This window comes from Oryx dammah, unplaced genomic scaffold, assembly GCF_014754425.2.
Source record: "Oryx dammah isolate SB20612 unplaced genomic scaffold, SCBI_Odam_1.1 HiC_scaffold_11, whole genome shotgun sequence".
Lineage (NCBI taxonomy): Eukaryota > Metazoa > Chordata > Mammalia > Artiodactyla > Bovidae > Oryx > Oryx dammah.
The window spans coordinates 11,220,390-11,236,218 of NW_024070195.1; the positions used below are offsets into that span (position 1 = coordinate 11,220,390).

A 15,829-nucleotide genomic window follows, 5' to 3' on the forward strand; every position below is an offset into this window, starting at 1 on the left:
GGAAGGACCCTTTAGATGGAAACACGCCCCAGCACAGACAGGAAGGATCCTTTCAGTTGCGTTCATTCTTGTGCTTTGGGACATTTTGTCTTTTTTATTGGAAACATTAACACTTGTATGTCATTTTTCTTCTCTCTCTCTTTTTAAATGTTTAGTTGTTTGGCTGCACTGGATCTTAGTTGCATCATGTGGGATCTAGTTCCCCTGACCAGGGATTGAACTTGGACCTCCTGCACTGGGAGAGCACAGTTTGCATGTTGTGATATTGTTGTATTGGGAGTAAAAATGAAAACAGGAAGGAGTTTTATCAGGGAGGTTTTAGACATCTTTCCCTCTCTCTTCCCCCACCCCCATCTCAGTGGGATGCTCAGGGTAACAGCCACAGCTTTGGCATGAGGAACCCAAGCAGACTGGCCACCCTGATTCTCCTTGCCTCTCCTCTGCTCCAAGAGGAGAATTTGCACCAGCCACTCCATGGTTCTGCGTTCCACGTGGCGTTGTTGTTCAGTTGCCAAGTCGTGTCTGACTCTTTGCAACCCCATGAACTACAGCATGCCAGCCTTCCCTGTCCCTCACCATCTCCCAGAGTTTACCCTGGTTCATGTCCATTGAATTGATGATTCTATCCAACTATCTCATCCTCTGCCATCCCTTTCCCCTTCTGCCTTCAGTCTTTCCCAGCATCAAGGTCCTTTTCAAGACTGGCTCTTCGCATCAGGTGGTCAAAGTATTGAAGCTTCAGCATCAGTCCTTCCAATGAGTTTTCAAGGTTGATTTCCTTTAAAATCGACTGTTTTGATGGCCACGTGGAAAGCTTGAGGAAATTAAACAAAAGCCATGGATGAGATTGTGTGGCCAAGGTGCAGGGCTCAGTTTAGCGTTTATATGCAGTTTAGTGTTGGAAAAGACAATGGTGAGTTAAGATAACTGACCGTGAGAATCTCCTTTGCCTCTGCTGCTGTAGGTTTCTTGAGCGGGTCCGCTGTGTGTGTGATCAGGGTGAACCTCAGACGGGCACGGTACTATCCCCAGAACTGGAGGGTGGATGGAGGCAGGGTCTGGCCTCTGAATGCCACTTACCGTTCCTGTCTTACACCTCTTGGTTTATTCGGTACAGCATGTAGCCGTGAGTTCGGGCAGTGGGAAGAACGATCTGGAAAAGATGAGCAATATCCTGGAAGCTGTGCCGCAGGTTAAGTTTATTTGCCTGGATGTGGCCAATGGGTACTCGGAGCATTTTGTGGAGTTCGTGAAGCTAGTCCGGTCCAGATTTCCAGAACACACTATCATGGTAAGTGTGATGGGATGACCCTCTACATGGGGAAGCAGAGAAGAGTTAACACGGTGTGTTGGGAGAACTGTGTTCTCTTGGGAGCTTTTGGTGCCTTCTTTCTAGAAGAATAGTTGAGAATCAGTGGAAAAAGCCCAGGCAGCAGCTGCGAAGATCTGAAAAGTGGCTCCAGTATAAAAAGTAACATCCAGATCAACGCTATAGGGTGTTGGCTCCTTGTCTCTGCTAAATATCATCAAGGGTTTCATACCATGTGAGACCTTTAAACCAAGGTGTATGTCACTGCTTAACAGAGTCTATTTTAAAAAATAAGAACAACACTGTTGGCTTTCTCTTTATCATATTTGTCATCTCTGCACCACTCTCCTTGCTAGTAGAAAAGTCTGCTGAGAGGGTTGAAATTCACAATATGAACATTTCGCAATAGTCAGCTATTTGCAAATCAATTGGTGTATTGTTTTATCTAGGATCTTTATCTTTGAACTTTCCTACCTTTTGAGGGGGTTATTTTTACTAATTTTTAACACCGTTACTGGTGAGAATGTATATCTGTTATCATTGGGACACAGATTTATAGAAAAATGAACTATGAAGCTTTAGGGTTAAATTTGGGCTTCTGGAAAATCTATATTGTAATTATGTTATCTTTATTGGTCTTAATTAACATGGTGATTATTGATTGACCACTAGATAATTTACCTAACTGTCCTTTTATAAGTTTTTTTGAACCCAGTTCTTTTCTTTTTTAAAATTTATTTTATTATATAGTGGATTTACAATGTTGTGTTAATTTCTGCTCTACAGCAAAGTGCTTTAGTTATACATATGTGCATATATACATTTTTTCATAGTCTTTCTTGTTATGGTATATCACAAGATGCTGAATATAGTTCCCTGCGCTATACCGTAGGAGCTTGTTTTTTATCCACTCTGTACATATAGTTTGCATCTGCTAATCCCAAACTCCCAAACCATCCTTCCCTAGCCCCTCTTCTATCCTGACAAGCACAAGTCTGTTCTTTATGTCTTCCTTTTACAAATTTTTAATTTATCTTCACATTTCATCATTTTAAGGAAGTTGGGAGACAGGAATTGGTATTTCTGTTGACAAAGCTAAATCACCTGTGAAGGATTTCCAAAACATTTAAAAAATATATTTTTATTTAGTTCTGGGTGTGCTGGGTCTTTGTTGCTGCTCAGGCTTTGCTGTAGTTGCGGCCAGTGGGAGCTACTCTCTAGTTGCGTTGCACGAGCTTCTCACTGTGGTGGCTTCTTTTCTTGTGGAGCATGGGCTCTAGGGAACATGGGCTCAGTAGTTGCGGCTCCCGGGCTCCAGAGCAAAGGCTCAGTAGTTGCAGTTGCTGGACTCCAGAGCAAAGGCTCAGTAGTTGTGGCACTCGGGCTTAGTTGCTCCATAGCATGTGGGATCTTCCTGGACCAGGGATTGAACCCGTGTCTCCCATATTGGCAGGTGGATTCTTTACCACTGAGCCACCAGGGCAGCACCCCCCACCCGCCCCCGCCAAATTTTTGAGATAAGTATTTTTATGCTTTCCAATCAAGTGAGAAGAAAGCATCAAGTATTGTCCCGAGGTTAACCAGCTGTACCATGTTTGAAGCTGGGCGGGGGGAACCAGCAAGATTCGTTTCACCCCCATCATAGTGCTGCCAGCATTGTTGTGTTTTGATGAAGAAACACCATTTGTTGAGTTCCTCTCATGTCTCTCAGAAGGTAGAGATTTCACCTGCAATGCAGGAGACCGAAGTTCGATCCCTGGGTTGGGAACGTACCCTAGAGAAGGGAATGGCAATGAACTCCAGTTTTCTTGCCTGGAGAATCCCATGGGCAGAGAAGCCTGGCAGACCACGGTCCATGGGGTTACAAAGAGTCAGACACGACTGAGTGACAAACACTTTCACTCCCATGTTTCAGGAGCCTTCCTTCTGTTCTTTTTCTTTACATCATCTCTGTAAAGAGTAGGAACTGTTGTCCCAAGTTTATTGCAGATGAGAAATCCTTATTTCTGATCCTTCGACTTTGGGATTTTCACAAGCTCACACCCTTGTGAGTGTGGCACACCTTGTGAAGTGGTGGAGCTGGGGTTTGAGGTCAGGGCAGTCAGAATCCAGAGTCAGGCTCTGCCCCTGGAGACCTGTAAACATGCCCCATCCTTGTTAACTTTACTGATGAAGCTCCCTCCTTCCACTGGGCCACACACGTGACCAGTTTCCTGTTTCTCAGTCCTGAGCTGGGCAGCTTCCTCAGGCTCCTGTCATGACCTAGCAAGGCGTATGTATCTAGTCCTGAGGCCCCAGCTGGCTCTTCTGCCCCTAGTCATCTGTGGAAACGGAGGAATGAGAAAGCTGGCCTCCCGGGAGGGCAGACGCCCCCTCCTCTCAGCTGGGACCTGGGAGCCCTGCAAACATTTGGTGTTAAACACAAACTCTGTGCAGTGATGACTGGGATGGTAGGAAGAGCAGGACAAATATTTAAGTAGGAGGAGTCCTTCGTTGATTCCTTCTAGTTAGTACTTCTGGGTTGCTGTTGACGTTTCCTCTGATCTGAGGTAGTGGGATCTAGATCTTTCCAGATCATTCCAGTTCACCTCTAGTAGTTAGGGACCAGAAATGACACTTTTTGAATGAAGCAACCTAGTGGCTCTACTTTTTTGTTTTGGATAATTGACGTATTCAGTTGTGAAATATGACATACATACAAACAAGTGCATAAAACACGGGTGTTTAATAAACGGTCATAAAAGCAGGGGCCCTTCAGCGTACCTGCACTCTGCAGCCCCTCCTCCCACCTCGGACAAAAGCCCCACCCTTCCTGGTGCTCTTTTCCTTCCTTGAATGTCCCTGGTTTTGCCATCTACCAATGCATTCCTAAAGGATACCACTGAATTTGCCTATTTTTGAACCTCATATAAATGGTGATTCTACTGCATGTCTTCTGGGTCTTTGCCTCTGTAGTCCATTGCGATGGCCCACATTGTTTCATGGAAGCTGTGGGGTCATTTACCATTCCTGGGGTGAATCTTAATCCCGTTTCCCAGGCGCCTCCCTTGCTCTTGACCTCTTGCTCTGCTTCGATGCTGGCTGTACCAGCATTAACATCGCTGAGGGTCCCTGATGTCATTGTGGCCACATGAGCAACATGATTCGGCTGAACCACGTTGGGGACATCACCTACCTTCTGAAGCTCATTCTTCTCCCCTGTGAAAAGCTGGTCAAGATAAAAATGGTTGGCGCATCATCCTGGGGATCAGATGGGCTGATGTAAGGGTGCAGTAGTCACCCAGTGGAAGGTGGGCAAGTACCACTGAGTGACTGGGCACGTGCGCTGGGAACTGAACCAGAGGCGGAAGGCTGATGGAGAAGAGAAATGGGGGTGGGATGAGGGGGTGTATATAGGTTTTAAGAAGAAGGAGACAACATGAGCCACTTTTTGAAATAAGGATAGTGAGAGCAGAAATGCCCCAGCGCCCCAGAGCTTTCAGTGCACCCTGCATACAGTTGCCGGTGAGTTTTAGCTCATAGCTGGCTGTACCTAGGGCTGAGCGGGCTGCCTGTTGTGGAGCCTGGCTTCCAGCTCCAGCGAGAGGAGCAGGGGAGACGGGTGGTGCAGGACGGAGGCGGGCTGGCAGGGCAGGGAAAGGGTGCCAGGCCTAGTGCAGTGCCTGGGGGCTGCTGGGGTAGGGGTGAGGCGGGGAGGGGGAGAGTGACACTGAGTTCCCACGCCCCCTGGGCACCCAGGGGTGCTGAGCCACACAGAGGCCCCGCCTGCTCTGTGCCTCTTCCCCAGGGAGGCAGGGTGGGTGGGGGGTGCGAGGTGATGCTTTTCAGCATTTCTCTGCAGCGCCTGCCGACTGCCCAGGGGGCGTATTCCCAGTGTTGGCATTGGTCTCCCCAGGGATGAGCAGGAGGCTCTAGCCTTTCTCCCCCGGCTGCTTTACCTACATTGACCCCTCAGGTTCACGTGGAAACCTCCAGTACTCTTAACACCCTTGGTCTTTAGGAAGATAATTTTTCTCGTCGCGTTTGGAGGCGTTGTGAGGATGCGCTTGTCCTCTGATGGGGAACTGAAAGGTAGATAACTCAGGGGATGCTGAGTGCTGTCCTCATGGTTACTCTGCAGTGAACAGAAGGGCGGTTGGGAGCCCCAGTTCCAGGCTTGCTGCTCCCATTGCCCAGTACATCTGGGATTCACGTGGACCCTTTGCTTCTTACCTTTCACCTAAGGAAAGCACCGCTGCAGGTCAGGAGGGAGGAAGCAGGGATGTTTAGAGAACGTCACTGGCAGAAAACGGTCTTGTGAAGGTGCTGGGTGTTAGAGTGTGACAAGTCCTCTGGACCTCTGCCTGGTGGCTTTCTGAGAGGAATGGGAATAGTGTGTTCTTGGGTGGATTCCAGGGACTGGAAAGAGGCACTAGCAAGGAACAGGCACTTGTCTTTTATGATAACTCATGCTCGAGAAAGGCTAAAAGCACCTACTTTAGTTGGGAGGCTTCAGCTTAGAGGGGTCAAGAAACTTTTTGATGTTCACGCAGCCAGTGACATGTGGGACTGAGCTAGAGAGTGTGTCCCCAGGGTCTGGAATCCCCCTTTCCAGGCTCCCCCCTGTTGCACCCTGCTGCAGCCACACGCCCTACCAGCTCAGGCTCCTTGTAACCGAGAGGTTCCTATGTGGGGTCTTTTGTGTGTGCTTAGTCGTGTCTGACCCTGTGGACTGTAGCCCACCAGGCTCCTCTGTCCGTTCAATTTTCCAGACAAGAATACTGGAGTGGGTTGCCATTGCCTCCTCCAGGGGCTCTTCCCAACCTAGGGATTGAACCCATGGTGTCTCATGTCTGCTGCATTGGCAGGCAGATTCTTTACCACGAGAGCCACCTGTGAAACCCAGGTTGGGTCCGGGAAGTGCTTTTGTGCTGGTGGCTCTTTCTGATCTGGCCCTGAGGACACAGGCTTGTGACACCTAATCTGTTCAGAGGAGACTAGCTCTGCTCCCCTGGGGAATGTCAAGTCAGCCACTGTTGGCAAACCCTGGGAAGCTGTGGGCACGTCCTTGGCCTTTCTGTGTGTGGCCAGTGGCTCAGGCACCTGTCTGGATCCTTTCTCCAGCATGTCATGGTCAGATAAGGTCCTGAGTCACATGGAGGCCCTGCCTGCTCTATGCCTCTTCCTGGGGGAGGCGGGAGGGTGGGGGCGGGGGATGCTCTTCAGTGTTCTCGAAGGTGGCAGCCGTGGGCACCCTAATTTACCTCCCTGAAGCGCAGACACCCTCTCAGGCCAAGTTCCTAGATTTTCTGGTTCATCCTTTCTTTCGAACTGGTGCAAACTGAAACTGTGGCAGGAGCTAGGAAGGGCCCCCAAGATTCAGCTGATGTGTGCCTCTGAGAGTCACACAGTAAATTTGGTTGCTTGTGTTTTTCATTTGCCTCTCCTACTCCCTGGAATGCCCCGGTAAATAGAGGGATATCCTCGGGTACACGGGGGAAGACTCTGGCATTAATGTTCTAGCACTTTCTGTTAGGAGTTGGCCCTCAGGCCAGATTCAGTCTGCTGCTGTTGGCTTGTAGTTCAGTTGCTCAGTCCTGCCCGACTCTTTGCGACCCCATGGACTGCAGCACGCCAGGCTTCCCTGTTCTTTGCTGTCTCTCAGAGTTTGCTCAAACTCATGTTCATCGAACTGGTGATGCCATCCAACCATCTCATCCTCTGTCATCGCCTTCTCCTCCTGCCCTCAGCCTTTCCCAGTATCAGGGTCTTGTCCAGTGAGTCAGCTGGTGGCCAAAGTATTGAAGCTTCAGCATCAACATCAGTCCTTCCAATGAATATTCAGGGTTGACTTCCTTTAGAACTGACTTGTCTGATCTCCTTGCAGTCCAGGGGACTCTCAAGAGTCTTCTCCAGCACCACAGTTCAAAAGCATCATTTCTTCTGCACTCAGTCTTTATGATCCAACTCTCATATCCGTACATGACTACTGGAAAAACCATAGCTTTGACTATATGGACCTTTGTAGGCAAAATGATGTCTCTGCTTTTTAATATGCTGTCTAGGTTTGCCATAGCTTTTCTTCCCAGGAGTGAGCATCTTTTAATTGCAAGACTGCAGTCACCATATGCAGTGATTTTGGATCCCAAGAAAATAAAGTCTGTCACTGTTTCCATTGTTTCCCCATCTATTTGCCATGAAGTGATGGGACCGGATGCCATGATCTTAGTTTTCTGAATGTTAAGCTTTAAGCCAACTTTTTCACTCCTCTCTTTCACTTTCATCAAGAGGCTCTTTAGTTCCTCTTTGCTTTCTACCATTAGTGGGGTGTTATCTGCATATCTGAGGTTATTGATATTTCTCCCGGCAATCTTGATTCCAGCTTGTGCTTCATCCAGCCTGGCATTTCTCATGATATACTCTGCATGTGAGTTAAATAAGCAGGGTGACAATATATAGCCTCGACATACCTCCCCTTGACTTGACTTCCCCAATTTGGAACCAGTCTGTTGTTCCATGTCTGGTTCTAACTGTTGCTTCTTGACCTGCATGCAGGTTTCACAGGAGACAGGTCAGGTGGTCTGGTATTCTCATCTCTTCTAAGAATTTTCCAGTTTGCTGTGATCCACACAAAGGCTTTAGCATAGTCGATGAAGCAGATCTTTTTCTCGAACTCTCTTGCTTTTTCTGTAATCCAGCGGATGTTGGCAATTTGATCTCTGGTTCCTCTGCCTTTTCTAAATCCAGCTCATACATCTGGAATTTCTCAGTTCACATACTGCTGAAACCTAACTTGAAGGATTTTAAGCATTACCTTGCTAGCATGTGAGATGAGTGCAATTGTGCAGTAGTTTGAGCATTCTTTGGCATTGCTCTTCTTTGGGATTGGAATGAAAACTGACTTTTTCCAGTCCTGTGGCTGCTGCTGAGTTTTCCAAATTTTCTCATTCTACAGAAAGGATTTTTCTTGGCAAAAGACTTCCGAAGAGCCAGTAAAAAGTGGGTAGAAAACTTACTGTTTAATGGGTACAAAATTTCAGTTTGGGATGATGAAAAAGTTCTGGAGATGGATATTGGTGAAGTTCCTTTGTAAACCTTCCAGTGACAAGGACAGGTGGGTCTGATCAGCCCCGCTTTATAGCAGGATAAATGGAGACTTGGAGTGGGTATGATTTTCTTAAAATTACCCAGTGAGTGGGAGGGCCTTCAGTCAGCCCCAGCTTTCTGAAGTTATCTTGCCATAGATGTCTGGGTCCAAAGGAGAACTGGAAGAATTGGGATTGGTTTTTGCCCAGAGGACTTTTTAATTTATTTTTAAAAGTTTTCATTTTTTAAAAAAATTTATTTAATTTTTGGCTGTGCTGGGTCTTGGTTGCTGCACGGGCTTTTCTCTAGTTGTGGCTGGAGGACATCTCAGTGTGGTGGCTTCTCCTGTTGCAGAGCTGAGCTCTAGGGTGCTCAGGCTTCAGTACTTGTGGCACAGAGGCTTAGTCAGTTCTCAGCCTGTGGGATCTTCCTGGACCAGGGATGGAAGCTGCGTCTCCTGCGTTGGCAGGGGATTCTTAACCACTGAGCCACCAGGGAGGCCCCTAGGGGCCTTTCTTAAACGGTACAGAAGTATGTGAAATGTTCGTGTTGTTCCTTTTGTGTGTTCTCTGGGCCCTCCCACCTGCCCTGGACAGGGAGGAGTAGGAGGTGGTGTCCGGACAGTGCTTGGCCTCCCTGGGGAGAAGGGGGCCTCACAGAAACCTCCGCCTGTCTGCTCTGGGACCTGGCTGCCCCCGTCATGACCAAGCCGGACTTGCTGCCACCTTCTGAGCCTCTGGTATCCACTCCCCACAGGAGCTGTTTCTGGCCAAGATAAGCCGACTGCTCACTAATCACCCCCGGCCAACTACCCCCCCACCCCAGCGCATCCCACCCCGAGCCTGCTGCTGCCTGTGCTGTGGGCTGGGCTTCCCCCAGAGCCTAACCACACTCCCGGGGCCTTTAGCATTTCTGAACTTGACTTCTTTCAGCTTTTGTGTTTGCCCATCTTGGTTTCAAACTTGGATAGGTTTTTGTTCGTGCAAGGGGCCACTCACCGTCCTCTCCTAGTCATCAGCATCCTTGTTGTGTGGTCCTCGGGCTGGAGGCTTTTCGTCATCACTCTGGGTTTTTCCATGCTCAATCCACTTTGTGGTGCTCGCTTCTGGTTCAGGAGCCCCAAAGGCAGCTCGGGGGGGATGGGGACACCTGGGGAGCCCCTGGGCTCTTAATGGCATCAGCTCCCTCCACACTTTTAAACTTATCTTGACCTCACATGGTTATATTTGCTATGTCCTGGTGGATTCATGTCAATGTATGGTAAAACCAATACAGAATTGTAAAGTAAAATAAAAAAGAAAGAAAGAAAAAAAAATACTTGCTAGGTCCATCTGAGGTGATTTGAATTGACTTATTTGGTATAAAGTGAACCCTTTTAAACTGGTCTGTAGGCAGTACCAGAATGGAGAGAAAAGTCCACAATGAAAGTGAAACCTTGTAGGGAGCTTCGAGTAGCTTCTTTAGGTGTTTTATTTTTAACTTCTAATTAGTTTTTATTTGTAAAATCTATTTTGAAGTTTTAGCAAGTCAACCAGGGAGGAAGAATGAGGGCTTGGCGTGCTGTTTCTTGGGTCCTGTGTGTGTGCTAAGTCACTTCAGTTGTGTCTGACTCTTTGCGACCCTATGCACTGTATCTGCCATGCTTCTCTGTCCTTGGGATTCTCCAGGGAAGAGTACTGCAGTGGGTTGCCGGGCTCTCTTCCAGGGCAATCTGCCCGACCCAGGGACTGAACGCGTATCTTCTGCACTTCCTGCACTGCAGGCAGATTCTTTACTGCTGAGCCACCAGGGAAGCCCTTCTTGGGTTCCTACTAAGTTCTTTTCCAGGTTCAGAATTGTATACTTAGGAGAAAATAAAACCCTAAGAAAACAGAAACTATAACTTTCAGTTGTAAAAGTAATGCAGTTTCTACTGTCAAATACAAGAAATTGTAAGGAATTATTGATAAAAGTCAGAATATTCCCTCACCAGGACATGTTTTATCAGCATTTTGGTGTATATTTCCATCTATACGTATCCTTGTTTAACAAAACTGAAATCTTACTATTTCTTTCTGTTTCTCCTAACATTATACTGAAAGCATTTAAACATTTTCCCATGGCATCAAACCCATCTTATAAACATCATATGGGTTGGCCAGAGATTGTCGAACCATTCCCATGTGGGGGAATATATTTGCAGTTTTGCACTGTTAACAATAACACATGTTTGTAGTTAAATCTTTGACCTCATCCATAATTATTGCCTTGAGAGAAAATCCTGGAAGTTATGGGATCAAAGGATATATATACTTTCCATTTCTGTATATGGGCAAATTATTTTCTAGGAGAACTTGTACTGGAGTAGGCATTCCACTGGCAGAGAATGAGTATCTGTTTTCAGCATTTGGTTTTTATAATCACTGACAATTTGTTAAGTGAAAAGTGGTACCTTGCTGATATCTTGATTGCAGTTTGATTGCTGGTGAAGGTTAAACACTTTCCCTGTGTTTATTGCCCACTTTTATTTCTCTCATTAGTTCATGTCCTTCGGAAGTTATTCCGTGCGGTGCTTGCATTTTTCTTGTAGATTTGGAAAAGCTCTCATAATGTTAGTCTTCTTCATAATTGTAAATCTTTTTCTCCACCAGGTTGTTTATTAGTTTTGTTGGTTATAAGCATGGGTGTGTGTTTATGCAGGTTTTTAACTTTCACGTAGACAGATCTGTCTTTATGTTTTTTTCACTTGTATGTGTATTGCAAGTATTCAAAATTTGCCTCTAAATCTGGGAGGAGACAACTTTTAATTTATCTGAAGCTTATTTGGGTGCAAGGTATGAGTGATAATCCATATCTGTTTCCAAAAGATCCCTTTCCCCCCAAATTTCAATATTTCTGTCTATTGAAACATTGTTCCTTTCCTCTGTGACGTGAAACGCCGTCTGTATCATGTACTATATTCTCATGTTCCTATCCTTTCTCTGGGCTAACATTTTCCATTGTCAAATGCTGTTGGGATTAAAGTAACTTTGAGCCATCCTCATCACCCCTTTTGAAGATCCTTTCATACAAAGTTAAAAGTCACGTTGTCTAGGTGGAGAAAGAAAAATTCCCCTTGGAATTAATTCAGTGAAAAGACACTCTTGGGGCTTCAATGCCAAAAAACAAGTTGTATGAGTTAGGGATGCACTACCCAAAATAAGACTTTGCACAGTTGTGAAAATTCAGACAGGCAGCCTGCCAAGTATTCTATGTACCAACTGAAGAATCCACAGGCCAGTGAGTTGTAATAAAAAGGGCTATTTTTATGTTCCCAGGCTCCTGCAGTGAAAGAACATGCACTGTTTTCAAACCAGATGCATCCTTCTGGTTTTTCGTTTCTACCACTTCCTGGCTTATGGGTTTATTCTTAGGACCACAGTTTCATGTTGTTCTGAAAATGAAGTATGTACCAGTCCCCAAGGTGCCTAGGGTTCATCTGCCTTTTCATATCTCAGTGGGAACCACTGACCCTAGGATGGGTTTAGTTCAACCCAGTCGCTCAGTCGTGTCCGACTCTTTGCAACCCCTGGACTGCAGCGTGCCAGGCCTCCCTGCCCATCACCAGCTCCTGGAGCTTGCTCAAACTCATGTCCATCAAGTCGGTGATGCCATCCAAGCATCTCATCCTCTGTTGTCCCCTTCTCCCGCCTTCAGTCTTTCCCAGCATCAGGGTCTTTTCAAATGAGTCAGTTCTATCAGGTTGCCAAAGTATTGGAGTTCCAGCTTCAGCATCAGTCCTTCCAATGAATATTCAGGACTGATTTCCTTTAGGATGGGAAATCCAGGTATTTTCCCAACTGTGAGGTGACCAGTAGTTCCCTAATTCTGGGTTCTATTGGTTCCATAGAAGTTCTTCAGGGGTTTTACAAACTGTGAACCACAATTAACATTTTAATCAGCTGAGAGAGTGTTTCATTGCTTATTTTATATGTTTGGGTTCTCTGTAAGAGTTTGTCTTACCTGACCTAGAAAGACCAAGGTCTCTTGGAGTTCTAAAGTCATGTAGTTCTGTAAATTCCTCATGCTGTCAGCTCACCCAGCGGTAGCCTGGGGTGTCCAATTCTGTGTTCTTGTTAATTGTTGTTATTTAGGGTTGTTTCCAAATTTGCTGGCATACTGAGTGCAGCACTTTAGCAGCAGCATCTTTTAGGATTTAAAATAGCTCAGCTGGAATTCCATCACCTCCCCTCACTTGGTTGGTGGTGATGCTTCCTAAGTTGACGCCCAGTTGATGTCACACTCTAGGACATCTGGCTCTCGGTGAGTGATCACACCATCATAGTTAATTGAGAAGAAAGGAAACCTGGAGAAAACCCCAAACCACCAATTGGCTGAAAGTTGATTCAGGGATTGGGCCCTTGTCTTCTCCGTTTTTTACTTTTGTCCCTTGGCTGCCTGATGGCTTCAGAACCGGCTCCTCCTTGTGTTCAGGTGTGGGGCTCCTCCGTCACCCACCTTTGTTCCTCCTGGAGTAGTTCATGATCATAAGCTATATTCTTTCTATCCCAGGCAGGGAACGTGGTGACGGGAGAGATGGTGGAAGAGCTTATTCTTTCTGGAGCAGATATCATCAAAGTGGGAGTTGGACCAGGTAAGACTTGCTGGGAGTACAGCTGAGAGTGTGTTGTTGGGGAGGATTGGGGTCTAGTGCTTGGGGGGACCAGAGATGCCCAGAAGGGACCTCAGGAATGATCCAGCCACAGGTTTAAAGCACATTTCTTTTGGAAGTATTGTTGAGCTTCTGATCAGAAGAGTCTCCTGATTAGAAATATCACTGAGCTACTTTCTGATGCCTCTGGGAAGTTCTGAATGAACTTGAATATGGTTCGATTCAAATAAGGTCTTGGTTTCAGAACATTCCTGTGGAAGAAAAGAATGAGAGCTCATGAGTGATCCCATTCACCTTGAAGAGGAAGGTGAGGAATGAAGAGCTCACAGGGACAGTTAATGGGTGTGAATGACTCCAGTTTATGTGAATGTTTGAGGGACCCCAAACATTACAAATAGGCATGCAGCTGAGGCCACATTTGAACTTGACTCATGGTCCAGGCAGTTATCACCTTTGGCTCTTCAGCTGATACATATCCATCTCAGATTTTGCTGCATCCTCCCAGGCCTTCTCTCCCAGGACCACTGGTGGCATTCTGAGTGGAGGAATAAGGTGGCACCTTTCTACCCTCTTCTGGGTAGATCTATTCCTCTCAGGGCCACTTGATGCTGACTTTCCCTTTTGGCCAGACAGGTGCATGAGCTTCCATATTTTAAATTTCTTCATATTAAAAATTCCTCCTTGCACATCCATGATGTGCAACACTAAAATGGGAGAGAAGGAAAAGAGATATACATTTTCATTTGGGAATAAAAAAACAGCAAAGTTTTTTTTTTTTTTCAAATACCATGCTCTCAGAAGACACTACCAAAAAAGGAAGCAAACCATAATCTGAGAGGGAGGCAGAAACCATGGTTGTGTTGTGACCTGGCACAGTTGTCAGCCTTGAGGGACCAGGATGGGAGGAAGGGACTCTTAGGGAAGGAGAGCCCTGTAGGCTTATAAATGGCCCTAAGCACTTTTTTCTTTAAATAATTTTTATCTGTTTATTTCTGGCTGTGCTGGGTGTTCACTGCTGTGCAGGCTTTTCTCGAGGTTTGGTAGACAGAGGCTGCTCTCTAGCTGTAGTGCAGAGGCTTCTCGTTGTGGGGCTTCTGTTACGGAGCGCAGGCTCCAGGCTCCTGGGCTCAGTAGTAAGGGCCGCCAGGCTCTAGAGCACAGGCTCAGTAGTTGTGTTACATGGGCTTAGTTGCCCCCTGGCACGTGGGATCTTCCTGGACCGGGGATCACACTCGTGTCTCCTGCCTTGGCAGGTGGATTCTTTACTACTGAGCTCCACCAGGGAAGCCCAGGTGAAAGCATTAAATAAGGTTCATCATAGAACAACTCCTGGGACCTGGGGGGAAAAAATATAAAAAATGTGCCCCATGGCCACTGGGGCTGGGAGGAAGTGGGTACCCAGTTTCTCCTTTCAACCTGGGGGTTCATCAGGACCACTCCCCCACCTTGTCCCCCACCCATGCAGAGCTCTAGGCCACTGCAGCTGAGTCCCTGCCCGCCTGGATCTGGCAGTGGAGTGGGAAAGGAGAAAGGCCGATTCTGAACCAGAACCAGAGGTTGTAAAGCTCCAGTTGTGCCTTGCACAGTGCGTGACTGGGGCAGGGGTGCCTTGGTCGAGAGAGAAGAGCCACAGCCCCTAGGGAGCAAGTGGCCGTGTTGTAAGGATGGACAGAAGGAGACGGCTCCTCCCTGCAACTGGATGCGGGAGAAGGCGGCTCCCCTGGTCTCGGTGTCCCTGCCGGACCCAGGCCTCAAAGTATATATAGCCTTGGCTCTCGACCTGTTGGGAGAGGTTTGTGGGCAGCTGGGAAGCCACTGGTGATGGTGGGGAAAAGGAGAGGAGGCAGAGGCTTTGCGCGAGTCTGGTGGGAGTGGAGGAGTTCACGCCCAGCTTTTGCATGGGCCCATAGGTGACACCTCCAGACAGGCGGGAGGGATGGAGTGAGTGAGTGAGTGGTGAAGCGGTGGAGACAGGGATGTGACTCATTCATTCTTGAGTTCACACATGCTTTCAGTGACTATTTATAGCGGCCTTATTATGCACAAAGCTCTGTTCTCAGCGTTGGATTGACAATAATGAATATCCACGGAGCTTACCCTCCAGCGGAGAAAACAGATCCTTGGTTCTTACACAAATAATGACTGAAATGCTCTTTTTGAAACGAGCCGCTGTGACGAACAACATTCCTGAGGCAGTGACATGGAAGATGAAGCCTGGAAGATGAGAAAGGGTTGGCCAGACCAGGGGGTTGGTGCAGAGGGGAGCGCTCGGGAGACAGAACATCACGTACAGGGGGTCCCCGAGGTGGGAGGAATGGAAAGGTCAGCGAGGCTGGGGGGTGCCGAGCGGGGCTGGCAGAGAGAAGAGGGGGCGGGCGGAGAGAAGAGGGGGCGGATGGGTAGGCAGTGCAGAGCTTGAGCTGGGTGGCCTCAGAGCAGGCGCTGGTCTGCTGGGAGGGAAGGGGAGGCTTGAGCAGGAAGACGTGCTGGAGAGGCCCGTCTGATTCGGCCTGGACCTAACTAGGCTGATACTCTGCAGACAGTGAACTAGGACTGGAGTTCACTCTGGGGAGGGCAGAGGTCAGGGGGCATGAAGGCATCGAGGTGGCTGGTCTGAGTTCTGCAGTGGAAGCTCACCTCAGAGGCCAGGCTGGACAGGGTGAGAGATGGACCCGGAGACGGTGAGGACCGGGAGGCCGGCGTGTGTGGAGGCCAGAGCCGGGTCAGAGGGAGGCTGGACTGGGAGGCTGGCATGTGTAGAAGCCAGGGCCGAGGCAAAGGGAGGCTGGACAGGGAGGCTGGAGTGTGTAGAGGCCAGAGCCGAG

At 47.7% G+C, this 15,829-nt stretch overlaps 1 protein-coding gene across 2 annotated transcripts in view; it reads left to right on the forward strand.

Annotated features, from left to right (window-relative positions):
• GMPR (guanosine monophosphate reductase) overlaps positions 1–15,829 on the forward strand; it is a 58,448-nt gene that overhangs the window by 18,184 nt on the left and 24,435 nt on the right. For both annotated transcript variants that reach the window (XR_005722679.1, XM_040249311.1), the window contains exons 4-5: positions 1,118–1,291; positions 12,905–12,986. Coding sequence is in view for 1 of the 2 variants with exons in the window: in XM_040249311.1 (XP_040105245.1) it covers positions 1,118–1,291; positions 12,905–12,986 (256 nt within the window). In the remaining variant the exon portion in view is untranslated. The remainder of the gene's footprint in view (positions 1–1,117; positions 1,292–12,904; positions 12,987–15,829) is intronic.